We start from the raw sequence: 18,109 nt of genomic DNA on the forward strand, positions 1-18,109 counted from the left end.
CTGGTTTTTTCTTCTAGAGTTGTAACAAGCCGTCTTGTGATGGGGGAAGGGAGGGTCTTCTGGGCTGCATGGGAAGCGAGTGAGTGTGGGGGGGCAGGATGTCTTTGGCCAGGGCACAAGGAGACACTCTGAGGGGGAGGGCATTGTTGGGAGGTCACCCCCTCCTCCTGTCTTAGCCCCCTAATACCTGAAATTGGCCTGTCCACCCCTCACGTCGGAACAGAACTTGATCCTCCTTAAAATGTAAATCCTTCCTCTTTCTCCCTCGCCTCCTGCACTTGTATAAGCTGATCCCAGCCGCTGAGTGACGGGAAGGAGGGGGACAAGAAGGGGAGCAGGAAGGACCCTAGGGAGCTCCAGTTCTTCCCCCGACAGAAATGAGAGACTAGAGGCGTTTCCTCCCTCCCTCCCTTCCAGTACTGAGGGAGGCTTGAGCTGTGCCGGGTGAATTGGACGCCAGTTCTTTCCCTCCTGGTGTTCCCGTCTGGACATTGGAGGTTCCACACTGACCACTGCCTCCTGGAGGGGGCGGATTAAGAATCTGCCCTCCAGAAAAAGTTTTGATGTTAAAATGAGAAACTGAGGCAAGAAGCCGCGGCACCGTCACGTTCTCTAATTAAACTCAGCTCCGAAAACATGACTGAGCGGTGCTGCGCGCCAGGGCCGGGCTCTTTACCGGTGCCCGCCTTCCCCCAGATTGTGGAAGGACCGCTGGGTCCCGCGGGGGGCGGCGTGGGCCGGGGCTAGCCCGGTCTCGTCCCCGTCACACCTGGGACGGGAGCAGATCGCCGGAGGGCCGTGCCCATCACCGCGGGGATATCCGGGCCCCCAGCCCGGCGTTCCGGAGGTTCTGGAACCCACGCTCGCGCCCCGGGGTAAACCCTGTGCCCCGGGCGGCGCGGAGGAGACCCAGACCCGCCCTCTGCGGCAGCACTGCCGGGGGTTTCCTTCCCATTTGGCAGGTGCGGAAATCGAGGCGCACAGAGGGGAAGGGGCCCGCCTCACGTCTTGACCAGAATGGACGCAGGGACGAGGAGACTGGAGGGGGCACTGACCGTCCCGGGGCTATTCCGGGCAGCTTTGACCTCCGCGCCGCGGTCGGTCGCCTCACCTGAAAAACAGGGACGCTCCAGGCGCGGGCGGGCCCCATGTCCGAAGTAACAGTCCCGGGAGCCTTAAGCAGATGCCCCTCGAGCGCCCGGTTCTGAGGACTGTTTTGGGGAGGGCTTCGGGGAGGGTCCCCGGTGGGGCACCCGGATGCGCGGGCCCTCCGCGTCCCCTCCCGCCCCTGGCGGCGGCCGCGCTCCTCCCCCGGCTCTGCCTCCCGCCGCCCGCCCTCCTTCCCGCGCTCCCTCCCCCGCCCGCCGAGCCCGCGCCGAGCCGGAGCCCGAGCCCGAGCCAGAGCGCGGGCAGCACGGAGCGGGCGGCGGGAGGCAGCGGAGTCGGGCGGCCGGCGGCCCCCGCTAGGCCCAGGACCCGCGCACCGCCTGGCCGGGAGAAGCGGGACCGCGCGCGGGCCACGACCCGCCGCCCAGCCCTGGGGGCAGCCCGGGCGCGGACCGGCCGGCCCGGGTCCGAGGTGAGCCCGGGCGGAGGACGCGCCCACCGGAGGGGCGGCCTCCCGCGCTGCGGACTGAGCGCACCCGGGGCTGGGGTCCCAGAGGAGGCCGACGGCCGGCCGGGGAGGCGTCCCCAGGGAGCCAGCGCCGGGGCGGCGGGGCCGGCGCGATCCCAGAGGGCGCGGAGGACCCGGTCCGGAGGGAGCCGCGGCGCGGGGCCATGCGCGGGGCGCAGTAGCAGCAGGCGACGGCCGGATGGCAAGGGCCGAAGCGCGGGGGCTGCGCGGTGGCTGCCGTCCGCCCGGGCTCCGGCTGGCGCTCGCGCTCCGGCTGGCGCTGCTGCTGGCGCGGCCGCCGTCGGGCCGAGCGGGGGCCCCCGAGGCGCAGGGGCCCGCGGCGCCCGGCACCGCAGCCCCGGCCGGGGGCGACCGCTGCCGCGGCTACTACGACGTGATGGGCCAGTGGGACCCGCCCTTCAACTGCAGCTCGGGCGCCTACAGCTTCTGCTGCGGCACGTGCGGCTACCGCTTCTGCTGCCACGACGGGCCGCGGCGCCTCGACCAGAGCCGCTGCTCCAACTACGACACGCCGGCCTGGGTGCAGACTGGCCGGCCGCCCGCCCGCGCCCGCGACGCCGCCGCGCCCCGGGACCCGGGCCGCGAGCGCAGCCACACGGCCGTCTACGCGGTGTGTGGCGTCGCCGCGCTGCTGGTGCTGGCAGGCATCGGGGCGCGTCTGGGCCTGGAGAGGGCGCACAGCCCGCGCGCGCGGCGCACGGTGACCAGGTGAGCGCCCCGGCGGTCCCCGACCCTCGTTTGGACGCCCCGACGCCCTCTCTGCCGGGTGGCGCCCCTCCGTGCCCCTCCTTCCTTCCCGCCCCTCTTGAAGAGCTGGCCCTCTCAGCAGGCCCCTTCTCCTGGTCTTTCCTCCCTGTCTCCCCCTACCCCCCACTTGACAAGGGAGACACCGGATACCACCCCCGACTCCCCTTGACCTTCTGGTCTGAGCAGGGAGGGCTGGTAGCCTCGGGCGGAGGGCACGAGGCCAGGGGAGGGGGCCCCCCGCTGGCCAGGCAGGGGACAGGGCTGATGTAGTATTTGGTGTCTTGGGTGGAGAGCAGGGAAGGGGCACTTGGCTCTCTGGGCTCTCTCCCCTCCCCTCCCTGCCATCTCTCCGGGACCCCAGAGCTGTGACTCAGGCCTGACCTTCCTTCCCTGGGTTCCAGAGGGCCTCCCCTAACGCCCACTCCATAGCCCCAGGCGCACGCCAGGGTCTCCCTCCGCATAGGGAACAGAGTCCAGTGCTGCTGAGGCCAGGACAGGTGCTAGCTGCGTTCTGAGCCTGGTGTGAAATGGGGTCTATAGGACCCAGGTCCCCTTCCTCAGCTGGAATGGGACTCTAGGATTCTGTGTGTCCAGACCTGGAATTCACACCTATCTGCCACACTCATGCCCCAGCAATTCCGACGTCCTGGAGCCTGTGCCCTCCTCATCCTGCAGGTCCCAGAACCCTTGGGGCACGTGGGCTGCTGACACCACAGGTGACAGGCTTGTACTTAGAAGTAAGTGACAGTAGAGAGAAACCCCCGCAGCCTGGTGGCTAGATGTGGACGCTTCCCTCTCCTGGGCCCTAGGGGCAGGGATGAGGCCTTCCTTGGCACTGCGGCACCCCTCACCCGCCAGACCACTTAGCCTCCACCCTCAGCCACTGCACACCTCCATGCCCCCGAGCCTCTTGGCCTGGGTCCTGGATGCTGCAGGGGCAGGGGCTGGGCCTTCCGATTTTCGGGTCCCTCATGGTGGGTGAGGGTAGCAGGGGGGAGGCCTGGATATGGGAGAAGAGGGTGGGGCAGTGGGAACTGAGGGTCACTACAATGTAGGAGGTGGCTGGGGCAGGCCAGCTGACACACTGGTCTGCATGGGGGGGAAGCAGGTTGGGTGATGCCTCAGGAAGAGCTGAGCCCACCCTGGACGTACTGCGTGGCCTGGATGGGTCCCTGCCCCTTTCCGGGCTTCAGGCTCCCACGTGCCCCAACTCCCTTTTCTCCTCTGGGGAGACCAGGAACAGGGCTTGGGCTCATGCGTGGGTGTCTTCTGAACCCCTGCCCTCCCCCTAAGTCTCACATTTAATTCTGTCATGTTGGGGCTGATGGCCAGGGCAAGCTTCTCAGAGGGCTTGGAGGGAGCCACTGGAGAGTGTGCACAGCCAGAGGCAGGATGGTCACTGTGTTTGGGAGAGCTGGGCTGGTGGTGCTTGCCCAGAGATGGGACCACAGAGGTGAGCCGCTGAGGAGCGGGCAGGGCAGGAGCGTCAGCTCAGGCAGGTACCAGGACACTTTCAGACCCTGCCATGTGGCAGTCAAACCTCAGCCACCCCTGGTGTCCCACCTCCAGGACGCCTCTTCATGAATCAGCCATTTGAGGCCCCAGCCCCAGAAGGAGGGTCAGGCCGAGCAGGAGAAAATCATGCGTTCTGGATGCTGGAGGCAGATGGGCTTAATAGACATTGTCACATTATCACAGCTGGGTGGGGGCTGGGTGTCCTGGGTTTCCAGGGAGGCAGCTGCCCAAGGTCACACAGCCTTCGGGTGCTGGGCTGCCACCAGGGATCTCCTGCCCACCTCCCTCCGCCCCCACCCCAATCCGTCCTCCATGCTCGTGCTGGCAGCTATGTCCCTCACCCAGCGGAAGCCCCTGCTGCAGGAGGGGAGTTGGGTGGGCACTGGGAAAGCGAGGACGCCGTGGGATTTGAAGAACGATAGGAGTTTTATGGGAGGAGATGGAGGAAAGGGTGTCAGGGGCAGGGCTGTGTTGGGAGAGGAGGCTGCACCGGGGAGGCTCTTAAGAGTGGGCTGCAGGAAGGGGAGGAAAGGGGAGCCTTTGGAAGACAAGGTGGCCCTGGTTACATATTACCCCAGTACAGTTACCTGGCCTGCTCTGGGATGTGGCTCTTGGGGCCACAGGTGAGGCTGACAGGTCGTGCCTGGGAAGGAAGCTAGATGTGTGAGCTCTATGACGAGAGAAAGGAGGCCAGAGAGGTTGAAAGAACTGCCCAGGGCCACACGGCGAGACCATCATGGCTGTGGCTGGGGCCGGCCTTTGATAGGCTGAGGGAGCCACCCCTCACCACTCTGTCCCCACAGGACACTGACAGAACTTCTGAAGCAGCCAGGCCCCCAGGTACCCCTGCCTCCACCTCTGGGCCCACCCCTGGGTAGCTGCGTCCAGGTGCAGATGGGGGATGGCCTCCCCCAGGGCTCCCCCCACAACAGCACAGGTGAGCAGGGGGTGGTGGCATCGTTGACCCACAGCGGAGCATGGGCAGGGGCGGCTGTAAGCTGTTTCCCAAACGGAAATGAGCTGCTTCCTCTGTGGGTGTGTGAGGGTCGGCAGGCCAGTGAGCTTCCTCTGTCCCACGGGTCCTGCCAGCTTGAGTCTCAGGGGCTGTGATTTGTGAGGAGGTCCCAGGCGCGGGTTCCGCTGGCCAGGGCTGTGGTCCTGCCCTCTGGCTCAGCGCCCCGGGCTCTGGAGCCTCCCTCTCGGTCTCCGGAGGCAGCGCTGGGCAGCCCCCGCTTTCCCACCTGGGTCTGCTCCTCAGACGTCCCCCCATCTCGGCGGGAGCAGGTCGTGGGACTCAGCACCTGGCTCAAGCCGAGCCCGCTGGGGAGCCATTCACCAGCTCGCACCCTCAGGGCAGGCTGGCACGGATCGCGGCATTGGGAGCCAGGCCCTGCTCCAGGCGGGGAGGTTCTGCCCTGAGGACAGGCGCGGCTCGGCGCCTCCCAGAGAGCCAGCCCGAGGTCGCGCTGCGCTGCCCGGGAGGGGGCTGCGGAAGGTGCTGGCGCGGTGGAGTGCCCGGGTAAGCGGCCGGGCGGCCTACTGATCCCTCCTGCCCTACAGACAAGAAACGCCTCAACAACGCGCCCCTGGGGTCGGCCACCCCGGGACCCCCGCGCGCGCCCCGGCTGCAGGGCGGCGGCAGGACGCTGCAGCCCGACTACGCCAAGTACGCCACGGTCAAGGCCGCCGCGCTCAAGGCCGCAGGTGAGTGCGCTCGGGTGTCCGCGCTCCTCGACCGCGAGGCTTGGGGCGCCCAGAGCCTGACCCCGACCCCGTCCCCGTCCCCGCAGAGGCCGCCCCGAAGGACCTCTATCAGCGTTTCCCCGCCCCCGAGCCGGTCCCGCGGGCCCCGCGGCCGCCCGAGGACCTGCCCGCGCTGCTCGACGCCTGCCCCTGGGCCCCGCCCGGCTACGCGCCCCCTGCCGGTCCCGCCGCGTCGGGCCACTACGCGGCCTGGACCGCCGGTCGCCCGGCCCGCCCCGCCCTCCACGGCCACCCGGTGGCGCAGGCGTCCCCGGCGCCCCGGCGGCCCGGCCACGTGCCCCGGCGCCAGTTCAGCGTGGAGAAGCTGCCCCCCAGCCTTTACGGCAGCGCGGCCCGCGGGCCCCGGCACCTGAGCACCAACAGCAAAGCCGAGGTCACTGTGTGAAGAGGAGCCCTGTCCTTCAGAGGCACGGTCCAGGACCCCAGGTTATGGGAAGAGGGGGCCAGCTCTTCCTTCTGCACCAACTGGACGGGGGCCTTGGAGCCTGCAGGGCCCGGGTTCCTGGTGTAAATAAACCCTGTTCTGTGGTTCCCGCCCCTGAGAATAAAGGAGCCCCAGCTTGGCTGCGAGAGGCACTGATGGCGGCATTGGTCATTGACTGGACAGACGGCGGTGCAGGCAGAGGGCACAGCATGTGCAAGCGCAGAGGACTGCTCCGGGCAAACGTGCTGGGAGCCAGCGAGAGGTGGCTGGGGAGGTGGCCAGGGTTGCCTGCCCGGCTGAATGCCCACACTACTGGGTGCCAGGGGACAGCGGCAGTTACGCCTCGGCCATCTTCTGGTCCAGGCACAGGGAGAGGGCTGCTGGGCCTGGGGTCCATGTCCTCTGCTGGCGGCGACCCTCCAGCTGGTCGCCACTCTACAGCTTGAGTCGGCTGAACCTGATCCTCACTGACATAGTCTGGCTGTGGGCCGGCCCCTGGCCTGCAGGCTGCTTGGCCAGATTGGCCCAGGGCCACCCCCCTAATGGTTGCGGGCCGTGTGGACATCTGGTGCCCAGGATGCGGGAGCCTCCTCCCAGGAGCTGCTCTGAGGGAAAGGGGGTGGGGATGCTGGAGCAGGGGCTGGCAGTGGCCCTCTGGGTGCCCTACCACACACACCACACACGCTTGGCACTGCCAGTGTGCCCTTCCTGCAGGGAGGGCTCCTGGTACCTGGCTGTGGCCAGGGCATGGCCAGCAGCCTTTGTGCAACTTCCACAGAGTCCCTCTGTGCCAGGAACTGTTGGGGGAGCTTGGGGGGTGCTGGGCTATGGCCAGTCAAGGTGTGTGACCTCAACAAAGCCACCCAGTTAGGGTGAATACCCTAGGTATTCCCTCCCGAATACCCTAGGTGTGGTATAGTGTTTTAATAACAATGGCCACCTGTCGCCCTATCTTATTTAATCCTCACAAAAGCCCCATGGAAATGAGGAAATTCAAGTTTTGAGACCTAAGTAACTTGCCCAAGGTCACCCAGCTGTCTCACAAGTTAGGATCCTCTGATGTTACAAAAATTTGGATGAATGGCAGGCAGGGGCAGTCTGGGGTGGGGGGCTGCTCCCAGGGTGTGAAGTCTGGGACCTTCTTCCTGCTGGCTGGGCTGCCCTGAGGCCCGCCCCCACACCCACCAGGCCTGGGCAGCTCCTCATCTGTCGAGGGTCCACCTTCCTGTCCCTTAAGCCGTTAAGGAAACCAAGGCCTCCTAGTCCAGGACAGAGCCCGGAGCCCATGGTCCTGCCTGCAGTGAGGGCCCCCAAGGTTTGTGGGGAGAGAGCTCAGTCTCAGCTGCTGGGGGTGGCATGTGCCCCTGGCCCTATCCCACAGCTGCGTAGAGCCGTGGGAGGGGGTGGGTGCTGAGTCACGGAGCCTGCCGAGACTCACAAAAGGATCAGGGTTCCTGGGCACATCGGCCACCCACTGCCACCTACTGTGAGTGACGCAGGCCCTGGCTGGGCTGTGCTGGAGATGGGCAAAACCCCTCTGCTCATTTTCCATCCCCCTGGAGCCCGGCTAAGGCCATGGGCAGTGGCCAGCACTGAAAAGCTGATGGAACTGTGGACAGGACCAGCTGCAGTGGGGTCCCTCCAGGCTGCTCTGGTCCTTGGAACAGTGTGGCCTGCTGGTACCGAAAACTCAGCACTTGTCCTCAAGGCCACGTCAGAAGAATGAGAACAAGCAGTTCGAGGAGAAGGAAAGAGAAGTTTATTACTTTGCCGGCAAAGGAGGAAAAATGTTAGACCTTCCTGTCCCAAAATCCAAATTTCCTGAACGTTGGCAGAAATACAGAGCTTTTAAAGGGAGGGCCCCACAGTTCAAGCTGGCTAACTATTATTCTAATCTCCCATTTTAGCCAAAGACAAAGCCCCACCTGGGCCCATGGAGGGGGGAGCTGGTGTCTGCCTGGGTTGACTGAGTTTATCTCTTGTAACAAAGGACTTAACCTGCCTCAGGGATGCAGGCCAGCCTGCAGGTCCCAAAAAGAGTGGGGAAAGTTTCAAAGAGACAAAATATTTTTGCTGTTTTTATTTCCTCCCCAGGCCCTTCCGTTGCACTGTGACTGCCCTTCAGAGAAGGATGTGGCTCAGAGTGTAAGGGACTGTTCCTCAGCCGGCTGGGTAGGGCTGGGCCAGGGACTGTGTACATCAGTCCTGGGCTCATTCTCACGCACGTGGCACTCCAGACTCCACCTGTGACAAGGCCCAACGCTCCCATCCCAACCTTTTGGTCTCCCCTCCCCAACCCCCTACCCGTGTCTTAAGCCAAGCCTGGCCTCTCACCAGCCTCCCAAGGCACTGTAAACTGGCACTGTGTGCCATGTCACTTAAACCCAGCCAATGGGGACTGCAGGCCAAGGCAGGGATCAGCCTCCCCATTCTGCACAGGGGGGAGTGGAGGGGGAGAGGCCAGGTCCTGCCCAAGGTGACCAGGCTGGGAAATCCAGTTCCTGTACTTGGATCTGACTTGTAGGCCAGGGAGCCTCCTCAGGGGGTCACTGCCTTCTAGGAAGGGGAAACTAACGAGTGGCCCACCAGGCAGGGGAGAGATTTAGCTCCCTGAACTCAAAGAACTGTTGCTGTTGGCCAAGCCGCCAGCATCACGTCTTGGGAATAAGTTGGAACCTGGATACAGCAACCTTTGACCCCAGAAGCATCACCAACAGCCCTTTTATTATCCCAGTATCCCGGCCCTCACCCAGCTCCGGAGTGCGCGCCAGACACCGCAAGGAGCCGGGCGCACTGGTGGGCAAAGAAGGCCCGTTAGACTGAAGCCAGGGGGCTCTCAGCAGCGAGAGGGAGGGGTGGGCTGAGCCCCTGGCACATTTCAGGCCAAGTCACACAGCCATGTGGCTGGTCACCATGGCAGGCACACTACAGACCCTCACACACCTTGCACTGGGTGGTAGCAATCCATGTTTATTGAATAACCTATGTCCTGGGACATGGTGAATGATTCAACATCAAGGAAGCCATAGGTGTATCCCCCTTTTCAGTGAAAAACCACCCCTTCCCACCCTCAACAATAACAAGAAAAGGCACAGCATATACACAAGACACGTGGGCTGGGCAGGGTCCATAAATTACAGTGAGAACGGGGGGAGGGGCAGGAGAAAGGAAGCAGGTGGGGTCCAAGCGTATCACAGGGCAGGCCCAGGGCGAGGCTGACCCATCCCAGCATGCACTCTGCATGGGGGGCCTCTGCTGTGCGCACCCCCAGTCTGCACTGGGGCTCCTGCCCGCCCCCTGCTCCAACCAGCCTGAGGGGATGAGAAGCAGAAGGTCTCAGTCTCAGGAGGCCCGGGGAGAAACAGCCTCAGGCAGGCACCACGCCAGGGGATCCAAAAAAGTAGGACCACTTTTTCTCCTAGGACCCCCATCAAGACAGGGACCTCATTCCCAGTGCCCACTCCGAAAAGGACTTGTCGCTGGGGAGGGTTGAGGGCTGGTCTCTGCCACCCTGGCTTATTTTCAGGTCAAGGGTTCGGGATAAAAATATACAGATGCTCCTTGAATTACAATGTTACATCCTGATAAACCCATCATAAATGGAAAATATCATAAGTCTAAAATGCATTTAATACCCCGATAACCCATCATAAAGTCTTAAAACTGTAAGTTGAACCATGGTTAAGTCGGGGACAGTCTGTGTACCACAGAGGTAAGAGCTGGGGGAGAGGTAGGAGGGACCCAAGAAACCATGCGGAAGGCCCCGGGGCCCCAGTCCCAAGGGGTGGCTTCATCTCTCCCTGCCCCGGGCCTACCCTGAGCTGGGGCTGACTGCCTAGGTAGGGGAGTGGGAAGGAACAGGACAATTAAATAAGATACCATTTATTTTTTAAAAAATTAAAAAATAATGTCAACATTATTTCATGTGTCCGCAGGCCTGTCCCCTGCCTCCGACCCACCTCCCTGGGCTGGGCTCCCCTCCTCCCCTGGCCGTCCTGTGTAACTGAGAGGAACGACTGGCCTGGTGAGGCGCAGGGGAGGCACGCAGACCCGGGGCAGGAAGGAAGGAAGGTGCTGCGGCAGCGTAGCCCGCGGCTCGGCAAACCCAAGCACTGGTATAAAAACATTCGTATAAAAAGCGGGGAGGGCCAGCCGGGCAGTCCCGAGGGCAAATCGCTGTCTAGTGCCCAGAGCCCTGCGTCCCCAGAGAGAAAGCCTGATAAAAAATGAGGAAGCAAAAAGGCGAGAGATGTTCAGGGAGAGAGAAATTCAGGAGGGCTGGAGGCAGGGGCTGGACAGCTTTAGAGACCCCTGTGCTCTCCAGTCAGGGGCACCCCCAATTCCTGCCCTGCTGTCTCTGCTCTCAGGCCCACTAGACCCCAGACCACGGGCATCTAGTGATAGCAGCTCTACGGGGCTCTGCCCAGGGGCCCGCTGGCCTGAAGTGGTCCAAAAGCCTCGGCAGGTGACAGCTCAGAAGACAGGGCTTTGTCCCCACAGCTGTTGGGGGAGGATCCTGGGGGAGAGCGACAGACACAGGTGGAGGGCAGTGGGCTGAGCCTGGTGGTCAGGAGGCGGCAATGGCGGTGCCGCCACCCAGCTTGACAATCATCTGCTGGCAGTCGTTGCAGGAGCGCCGGTCGCCCACCTTCTCCAGGGTGCGGGCGGCCTCGGCCAGCAGCACAGCCCGCTGGCCCGGGGAGGAGAGGAAAGAGAGGGGAAGGTGGCGGCAGGCCAGCAGGATGGCGGTGGCCCGCTCTCGCTGGCCAGGCCAGGCATCCACCTCTCCTGTGGGAAGGATGAGATACGTATTGGAACCAAGAACCCATGATGAGGCCAGTGCTGTTCTGCAGGCGTGACCCAGACTCATTTATTTAACCCTCGCACCCAAGCTGGGAGGTGGGCTCTACGGCCCTCTCCAGTTCCCAGAGGAGGTGAACTTGGCTGCATCCCACGGCCAGTCTGCAGTCTGGCTCCAGAGCCCGCCCCCAGCCCTCCCTCCCGGCTCACAGCTGGGTCCCCCAACGAATGCCCACGCCATGCCCACAAGCCACCAAAGCCAGCCTCCGGCTTCTTTCATTGTCAGGGAGGCAAGAAGTGCGCTCCAGCGCCCCCTGCAGTACGGGGCGGGTCCTCACCGTGCTTGGTGCTCTGAGCCGTGCGCCGCCGCAGACTGTGCTCCAGCAGCTGGTGGGTGCGGGTGGGGCTGGCTCCCGCCATTAGGCGCACGGTGGCTTCATGGAGGAACACCTGGGGAGGCGCAGGGGAGATATCGGTCAAGCCCCAAGTCCCCACCTGTATAAGCCCCAGTGGGTGCCTCTCCTTGAGCCACCTCATGGCCACACATTGGCGCCCCCTCCCCTCTGCACCACCCTACCTTGCTCACCCCAGGAAAGCAGCCTCTGTTGTCCCCTGCTGTGACCCTGAGCCACACCAGAGACCTGGATAAGCAGCAGGAATGGGGAGCAAAGCACAGACCAACTGGCAGGGACGGGAGGAAGAGGAAGACAGAGGTGGGAAAAGCGAAGGGCCCTCTTTCCCGCACCGTGAGGAGGAGAGCCCTGCCACACCCTCTGGGACTGGAAGACAAGCAGCCTGGTGAAGCCGCAAGGCCCTGGAGGCTGTCTCCAGTTTGACAAAAGGACAGGAGAGGGGGACAGAGAGGTGAGCGATGGCTGGGCTGGCACCAGAGAGGCTCGGTGCCCTGTTTCCTGTTTCTTCAGAAAGGGACGGCGTGTAGAGGTTTGCAGGTCAGTCTGCAGCTCTTAGGTCGCAAGAACCCCTGTGGGGTGGAGGGCAGGGCCCAGGCCTCTCACTTCTCAAAATCTCAAGCTCTTTTATGTCTTGATATCTCAGTCCTCAGGCAGGGTCTCTGGGACTGCCAGATAAACCCTCGCCCCGGTGGGCGACGGGGAGCCACTGAAGGGTTCTCGCAGGGGAGAGGCAGGATGAAATGGTATTTGAGAGCAGACCAGAGGGCTGGCCAGACGGGGTTCCATGAGGCAGAGGTACTGCCCCAACCCTGGGGCACACTTCCTCTTTTCCACAGTAAGGAGTGGTTCTCTGAAGATTTTTATGTATTTTTTTAAGGCTGGTCAAGAGAAGCAGTGGGAGTGGAGCAGGAACAAAGGACTCTGTAATTGGCTGCGATCACTTAGTTGTAAACACCACCGCACTCGGACCAGCCTGAAGATTCTATTTTGTCTGCTGTGTCTGCTCAGCTTGCTGCACACAATGGCCACAGACTGACCCTGTGAGGGCCGCACAGCACCTCAGGGTGGTGGGCATGGGGGCTGAATGCCAGCCCCCACAGCAGCGGCCTCCTCCGAGACTGCCAGCCCATCCCCCTCACTGACACTTCTGTGTCTCCTCCAACTGTTAGAAAATGAGTCAGGTAGAAATATGTTGAGTACATTACTCTAATTAGCAATAAAAATAAAACAAAACAAAAAAGGAAATGGCTCGAGTCCAGCAAGCCCAGTCACACAACTGTCCTCAGAGGCTGAGCTCAGACCCTGTGGCCACGGCCACGGGAGAGTCAGCCAGAAGCACTGAAGCTCCCAGTGGCTCAGAAAGAGAAAGTGAAGTTCCCTTTAAATGGGGTTCCAGGGAGATCCTGTCACTCTGCCAACCAGTTACGAATGTCAGAGTGGAGCTCTGGACATGGCCAGGAGCCCCTGACTCCCTTGGAGCCCTCCCACCCCGCACCTGACGGGGCGCTGCGGCTCGTGCTGGCCTGTCCTCGGCAGGCGGAGCGTGGCCCGTTCCCACTGCGCCTCAGGGCCAGGCACGCAGCAGGCACTCAACCAACGTGCGCAGGTCACTTGGCTGACCTGAGGGCCAACTCCACGACCACATGCTGGTCCCTGTGCTGGGTTCTGGGGCTCAGGCCCTAGACCCTGATCTGTCCCTCCCACCAGCCGGCTGGGCCTCACCTTTCGGTATGCGGGGCGGAAGCTGTGCGCCAGCCGGCGTAGGCTGCCCAGGTCCCGCTGGAAGCCAGCTAGCTCAGCGCCTGATGCGTGGTAGGTCTCGCCCAGGGCCTGGCTGGCGCCCGCCTGCTTTTGCCAGAGCGCTGTCCGCAGCGACAGTAGCAGGTCACAGGTGAGCAGCTGGACCACCTGTGGGGGGAGCCATGAGGGAGAAGACAGGTGACTGGCCTATCCCCAAGACAGGGATGCCAGCACCTACCAGGCCCTCCCCCCGCCCACCACTCAGCAGTTCTAGGAGGAGGTGGAGAGCCCGAGTCTGGAAAACACTTCGAGATGAGCGAGAGTGGCTGAAGGGGAGCCAATCCTTCCCGTCATCCTAGGAGATTTGTTCTCTCCACTCTGGAGTGAGAAACTGAAGCCCCTGACAGGGCTAGTAGCTTGTGTAGGGGACACAGCACAGGCAGGTGGCCGGGGCAGGAATAAAAGCCTTGTGGGTCTGGAGGCACAAGTTCCTGCACCTCATGGGAGCCTCGCCACGGCTGGCCTGGAGGCTGAGACACCCACAAGATACCCCAAGGAAGAGCCGCATGGCCTGCAGGGGGAGGGAGAGACAGGTGGACAGGTGTCCAAGAAGGCAGAACCAGAGAGGTTTAGTGCTTGGGTGTGTAACTGATTGACCTGGGTTCAATCTCGGCTTTGCCACTTCCTAGCTACATGTCCCTGGCAAAGGACTTAATCTGAGCCCCAGTTTCTTCATCCAAATAGTGGGAGTGGCACCCCAGGGCTGTCTGTTGTGTTGTGTGAGATAGCACTGCCGAGTGGGCACGATGCCACCCAAGTGTCGGCCACACACACTCTCTGCTCACTACCTACGAGGCTGGGCTGCCCGCCTGGCTCCCAATGGCACCATGTGGAGCAGGGGGAGCAGCGAGTCCTTCCTGAGCCAGGCCGCGAACAGCCCTCCAGCTCAGATGGACCCCAGGATGCGCCTCACCTCACCCAGCCCTGGCTCTTCTTTCCCCCAAGGCCCTGGACCTGGGAAGTCACGGTGCTGCCCAGACCCTGCCCTGTGCCTGCACAAGGCCCTGACCCTTGGCCATACTGTTTGCTGGCTGCTGTCAGAAAACAGGGACATGGATGGGGATCGCTGGCACTTCTCAGATGTGAGCGCTGGAGGAGTCCCCCCGGGCACCAGAGGAGCAGGCCTGGCTGGGATCTTGCCCTCCGAAGGCCACTGAGCTACACAGGGTTTTCTAGGCTCATTCTCCTACCACAGAGCTGCTACCCAGGCACCCCAGCCCCAAGGGTGTCCACAAGCCTCTCTCTCTTTCCCCAAACTTAGCCTAGACCGTTTGGTTCTCTTATGAAGACAAACACGAGAGACCAATAGAAAGCCCAACAGAAAAAGTGAGATGTGTCTCCCCTTCCTGCCTTTGGTCTTGGCCCAGGGGTCATGGGCTCTTTCTGCACATTGCCCGTCTCTGTAGGGGCTGGCACGCTGTCCTGGGTTCACTCCAGTGCCCAGGCCCACTGGGAACCTCTAGCTTCAAGTGCCAGCCTAGCTAGCTGAGACATAACGCCAGTGAGTGGCTCGGAGTCTGACCCTCCAGGACGCTCCTCATCCCTCCCTCTCTGGAGTTAAGCCACATATTCCCCAGGAGAACAGGTGATGTTCCACTTCTAGCTGCGTGCCCTCCCCCTTTTCCCAGGGTGGCTGTGCCTTGGGACCCAACAGTGGCAGCAGTGCCCTCCAACAGGACCTCTTCCCCGAGTGTAGGGGCCTTGGGTAAGGACACGGAGGGAAGCCTCTCGAGGCTGGGCAGGCCTCTGGGATGCACTGTGGAAACACTGCATGGGTACTGCAGAACATGCAATGCAACTACAATGCACCGCAGCTGCCCGCTAGGAGGTGGCAGCCTGGCCGTGGGGGCGCCCCGGGTAGTCAGTTGGCTCCATGTGTGTGACTGAGGGGGGAGGACCCACTCAGAGGCTGGCCTGCAGAGGACTGGGGAGTTGGGCAAATGCCGGGCTCTGGCCCGCTGGGGTTCATCTGGGCCGACAGAGCCTGTGGGCCAGAAGGATCTAGGATTCGGGGAGCTTAAGAAAGGTACAGGTGGAAGCATGCTTACTTCAGAGAACAACAAAGGAATCTACCTAGGCTGATGGGCCACATTTTTGGGAAAGGGGACTGTTAGCCTGGTTTCTCTGTCTCCTGGACAGCCCCACACACTGAGTCTGCCTGACGTGGGAGGCAGCATTCTTACAGACCAGAGCTGAGCACCTTCTAGAGGGGGCAACTAAACCCTGACTCACGTGGTCGAGGGTGGGGTCAGAAGTGGCCGCGCTGACGTTGAGGCTGCTCCACAGGTGGCTGCTGGCTCTCTCGCAATGGCAGAAGGCGCTCTGCTGCCCATCTGGTTTCCCGGAGAGTGAGGCGTGCATGGCTCTGCAGGTGTGGAGGACAGCCCTCACCAGGGGGCTCCTGTAGCAGTGACAGGGAGATGGGAGGCAGGTCAGTGTGTGTCAGCTGGGTAACAGGTAGAGGGGCCCAAGCCAGGGACCACGACACCCCATACCGTTGTGACATGTGGGTGTGCCGACTGTAATGCTGCCACGATGGTTTCGGGTCACCAGCTCCAGATCTGAAACGCCAGCCCTGGGCCAGGGCCAGCTCCCTACCCCATAGCACCTCCTCATTCAGTGCAGGACGGGATTAGAGACCCAAGCTCCACCACCAGGACTGCCACTAAGAAGCTACCCCAAATGGTCATTCCAACATCTGTGCCTCAGTTCAAGTGGCCACAGTATTGCTTGCTACTACCTATGGTGACATAAGGCATTGGCCCTATTATTTGTAACTGTTCTCTAAGGGACGGATCATTTCCCCATAAGTCTGGTGTTAAACCCTCTGGAGAAGATTAGCTTCTTTTCGTAGAGCAGACTGGTGTGGGACTGTGGAGGGTTCCCAGAGCATCATTGTCCCGACAGAGCGAAGGGACCCAGGAGTAATCAAATCCAGGGGTGGCAATGCCTGCTGAGGCATCTTAGCTGTCCGCTGCAGCTCTGCTGCCCAGCAGTTGAGATGACAACTTACCTGCCCAGCCTCAGTTTCCTCAGGAGGGTAGATGGGGAGACACACACAGGTGGAGTGCTAACACCGGGCTGGTGCAGGTGTCTGTTTACTCGTCAGGGGGCTTAAAAATGGAGCTACTTAGTGAAATTAGGGTGTTAGATCAACTTTAGGGGACACGCACTTTTCTCAGCTCCTTTCTGTGTTCCTGGTTAAGAGTCTGCTCAATGGGAAATGCTACAGCCTTGGCTCTAAGGATGGGACCTCGTGGGTCCTTTTTGCCTTGGAGCATTTTACAATTTCTCTCAGGAACACTCAGATCCAGTTAGAAACAGCCAGGGCTTAGCAAGCAGGGCTGCCCGTCACTAAGGGCCAAATGCTCCCAAGACACAGACATGAATCTCCGAAGAGGAATGTCAAGAGCTCTCTGGTTATGCCATGTGCCGAAGGCTATTTTAGTTATAGGACAAGGGTGCCAGGGCTAATGGTGGGGGCTAGAGGGTGGCTGGAAGGAAACTGGATAAAATGCTGGCACATGGCAGGAGCCTCTGGTCCACACAAGCTTCAGGGGAAACACGGGCCTCCCTACACTGGCCACGAGGCACGAGCACACTGCTGCCTCCGCCACGACGCTTCCAAATTTGCCAGGAGCCACATAGCTCTCTGTCTCTCCCCTGTAGCCTGAGGAGCCACCAAGGCCGTAGGGAGGGCGGCCTGGAGGCAGTGCTGATGGCAGCTGGGACGATGTGGTGCTGTGCGGAGCAGACACTGACACAGAGGACGTGCTGGCCCAGCTTGGGTTCTTGTGGTGCCCTCGTCCCCCTTTTCTGGCTCCCCATCTGTCATGCGGTCCTGATCCTTCACCCCAACCCACCCACCAAGGCCAGCTTTCTCCCGATAAGTCAGACGAGATTCCCCTGCAGAGGAGCAAGTGAGTGGCCAAGGAGGATTACGCACTCAGTCACTTCCAGGGCCTTGGGGACACGCTCTACTTTGGTAAAATGAGAGCGCACAGCTGCGTCGTCTCCCTGAAGCCAGCTGATGGCCACGGTGATTGCAGACGTCCACCAGCGACAGATGACATCTGGACCTAGAGGGGAACAGCACCAAACATACTCCAGCACCTACAGACACAGACCTGTGGTGCTTAGCAGCTGGCCGCGCCTTCTTGCTAAGTATTAGGTGGCATCTTCACTGTCTGGTGATGGGCTGGGGGCCTCTGGGTTCCCCTTTCCCACGTTTCTGGCGGGAGCATCAGCCAGCATGATCTTTTGGATGTGTTTGGCAATATGTATCAGAGCCTTAAAAATGTTCCCTCCTGTTAACCTAGTAATCCCATTTTTGACAGTCTACAATGACATTGGCTTAAATAGAGAAAAAAGTTTAAACAAAGACGTTCACTGCAGTGTTATTTTTAAGCATAAAGTTGGATACAGCCTAAACTTCCAATAGCCGTAAAGAATGGTGTCTTCAAACTACCTAATCTGCAAGAGGCTCATGGTAGAATTTTCCTCTGTCGGCCTTAGTTTTCTCAACTGAAGAATGATGTGATCTCACAAAACCAGTGGGGATGGTCATGTAGGAAAAAAGGCCTGAGAGCACGCGCTTTTCTAAACTCTGAAATAAAGCAAGGCCACAGGTCAGTGGTCACAATGGGGCGGCCGCTTTTCTGGGATCTTCCCCTCCCGAGGGAGAGTGGCCAGAAGGTAGCCTGGTCCCCCAGCGACCCCGTGGCCTCAGAAGCCCGAGAGTTGGCAACTAACGTGCTGTTACCCGATGGCAGTTCCGGCACAGGCATCGGCTCAGCCCGGGCCGCACTGTGACGCCGAGGCAGTGGGAAGGAGGCCTGGATGAAGAGTCTGCTCAGCAGAGAGTGTGAGACCCCAGGGCAGCCTCAGAGGCCACTGTGCATCAGAGAGGCGAGTCCCCACCACCCCTGGTGCCCGGACTGCTTGGTGCCTGCTCTCCTGGGCATTTGGGAAGGGTCCTGACCTGGCCCACACGGCCAGGGCCTGAGGAAG

The 18,109-nt window shown here is 61.6% G+C and overlaps 2 protein-coding genes across 2 annotated transcripts in view; one reads left to right on the forward strand and one right to left on the reverse strand.

The window, feature by feature from the left end:
* Nucleotides 1-1,814: 1,814 nt before the first annotated feature.
* SHISA8 (shisa family member 8) lies at nt 1,815-6,047 on the forward strand. Its single transcript, XM_012638121.1, has 4 exons — nt 1,815-2,344; nt 4,702-4,835; nt 5,459-5,602; nt 5,689-6,047. The coding sequence occupies exons 1-4, from the start codon at nt 1,815-1,817 to the stop codon at nt 6,045-6,047; spliced, it is 1,167 nt and encodes a 388-aa protein (XP_012493575.1).
* A 2,988-nt stretch (nt 6,048-9,035) lies between these two features.
* Nucleotides 9,036-18,109, reverse strand: part of SREBF2 (sterol regulatory element binding transcription factor 2) — a 59,995-nt gene continuing 50,921 nt past the window's right edge. Inside the window, exons 15-19 of the mRNA XM_012638122.1 lie at nt 17,046-17,178; nt 15,332-15,500; nt 13,022-13,207; nt 11,225-11,336; nt 9,036-10,874 (exon numbers count right to left, since the gene is read on the reverse strand). Coding sequence (XP_012493576.1) covers nt 10,654-10,874; nt 11,225-11,336; nt 13,022-13,207; nt 15,332-15,500; nt 17,046-17,178 — 821 coding nt within the window. The 3' untranslated portion in view covers nt 9,036-10,653. The remainder of the gene's footprint in view (nt 10,875-11,224; nt 11,337-13,021; nt 13,208-15,331; nt 15,501-17,045; nt 17,179-18,109) is intronic.

Source organism: Propithecus coquereli, unplaced genomic scaffold (genome assembly GCF_000956105.1).
Source record: "Propithecus coquereli isolate 6110/MARCELLA unplaced genomic scaffold, Pcoq_1.0 Scaffold126, whole genome shotgun sequence".
Classification (NCBI taxonomy): domain Eukaryota; kingdom Metazoa; phylum Chordata; class Mammalia; order Primates; family Indriidae; genus Propithecus; species Propithecus coquereli.

Excerpts from the sequence above, each read along its gene's own strand:
- SHISA8 (XM_012638121.1), top strand. The coding sequence starts at position 1,815 with ATGGCAAGGGCCGAAGCGCGGGGGCTGCGCGGTGGCTGCCGTCCGCCC. Across the intron at positions 2,345-4,701 it reads GCGCGGCGCACGGTGACCAG|GACACTGACAGAACTTCTGA; the intron begins GTGAGCGCCCCG and ends CTGTCCCCACAG. Across the intron at positions 5,603-5,688 it reads CGCCGCGCTCAAGGCCGCAG|AGGCCGCCCCGAAGGACCTC; the intron begins GTGAGTGCGCTC and ends CCGTCCCCGCAG.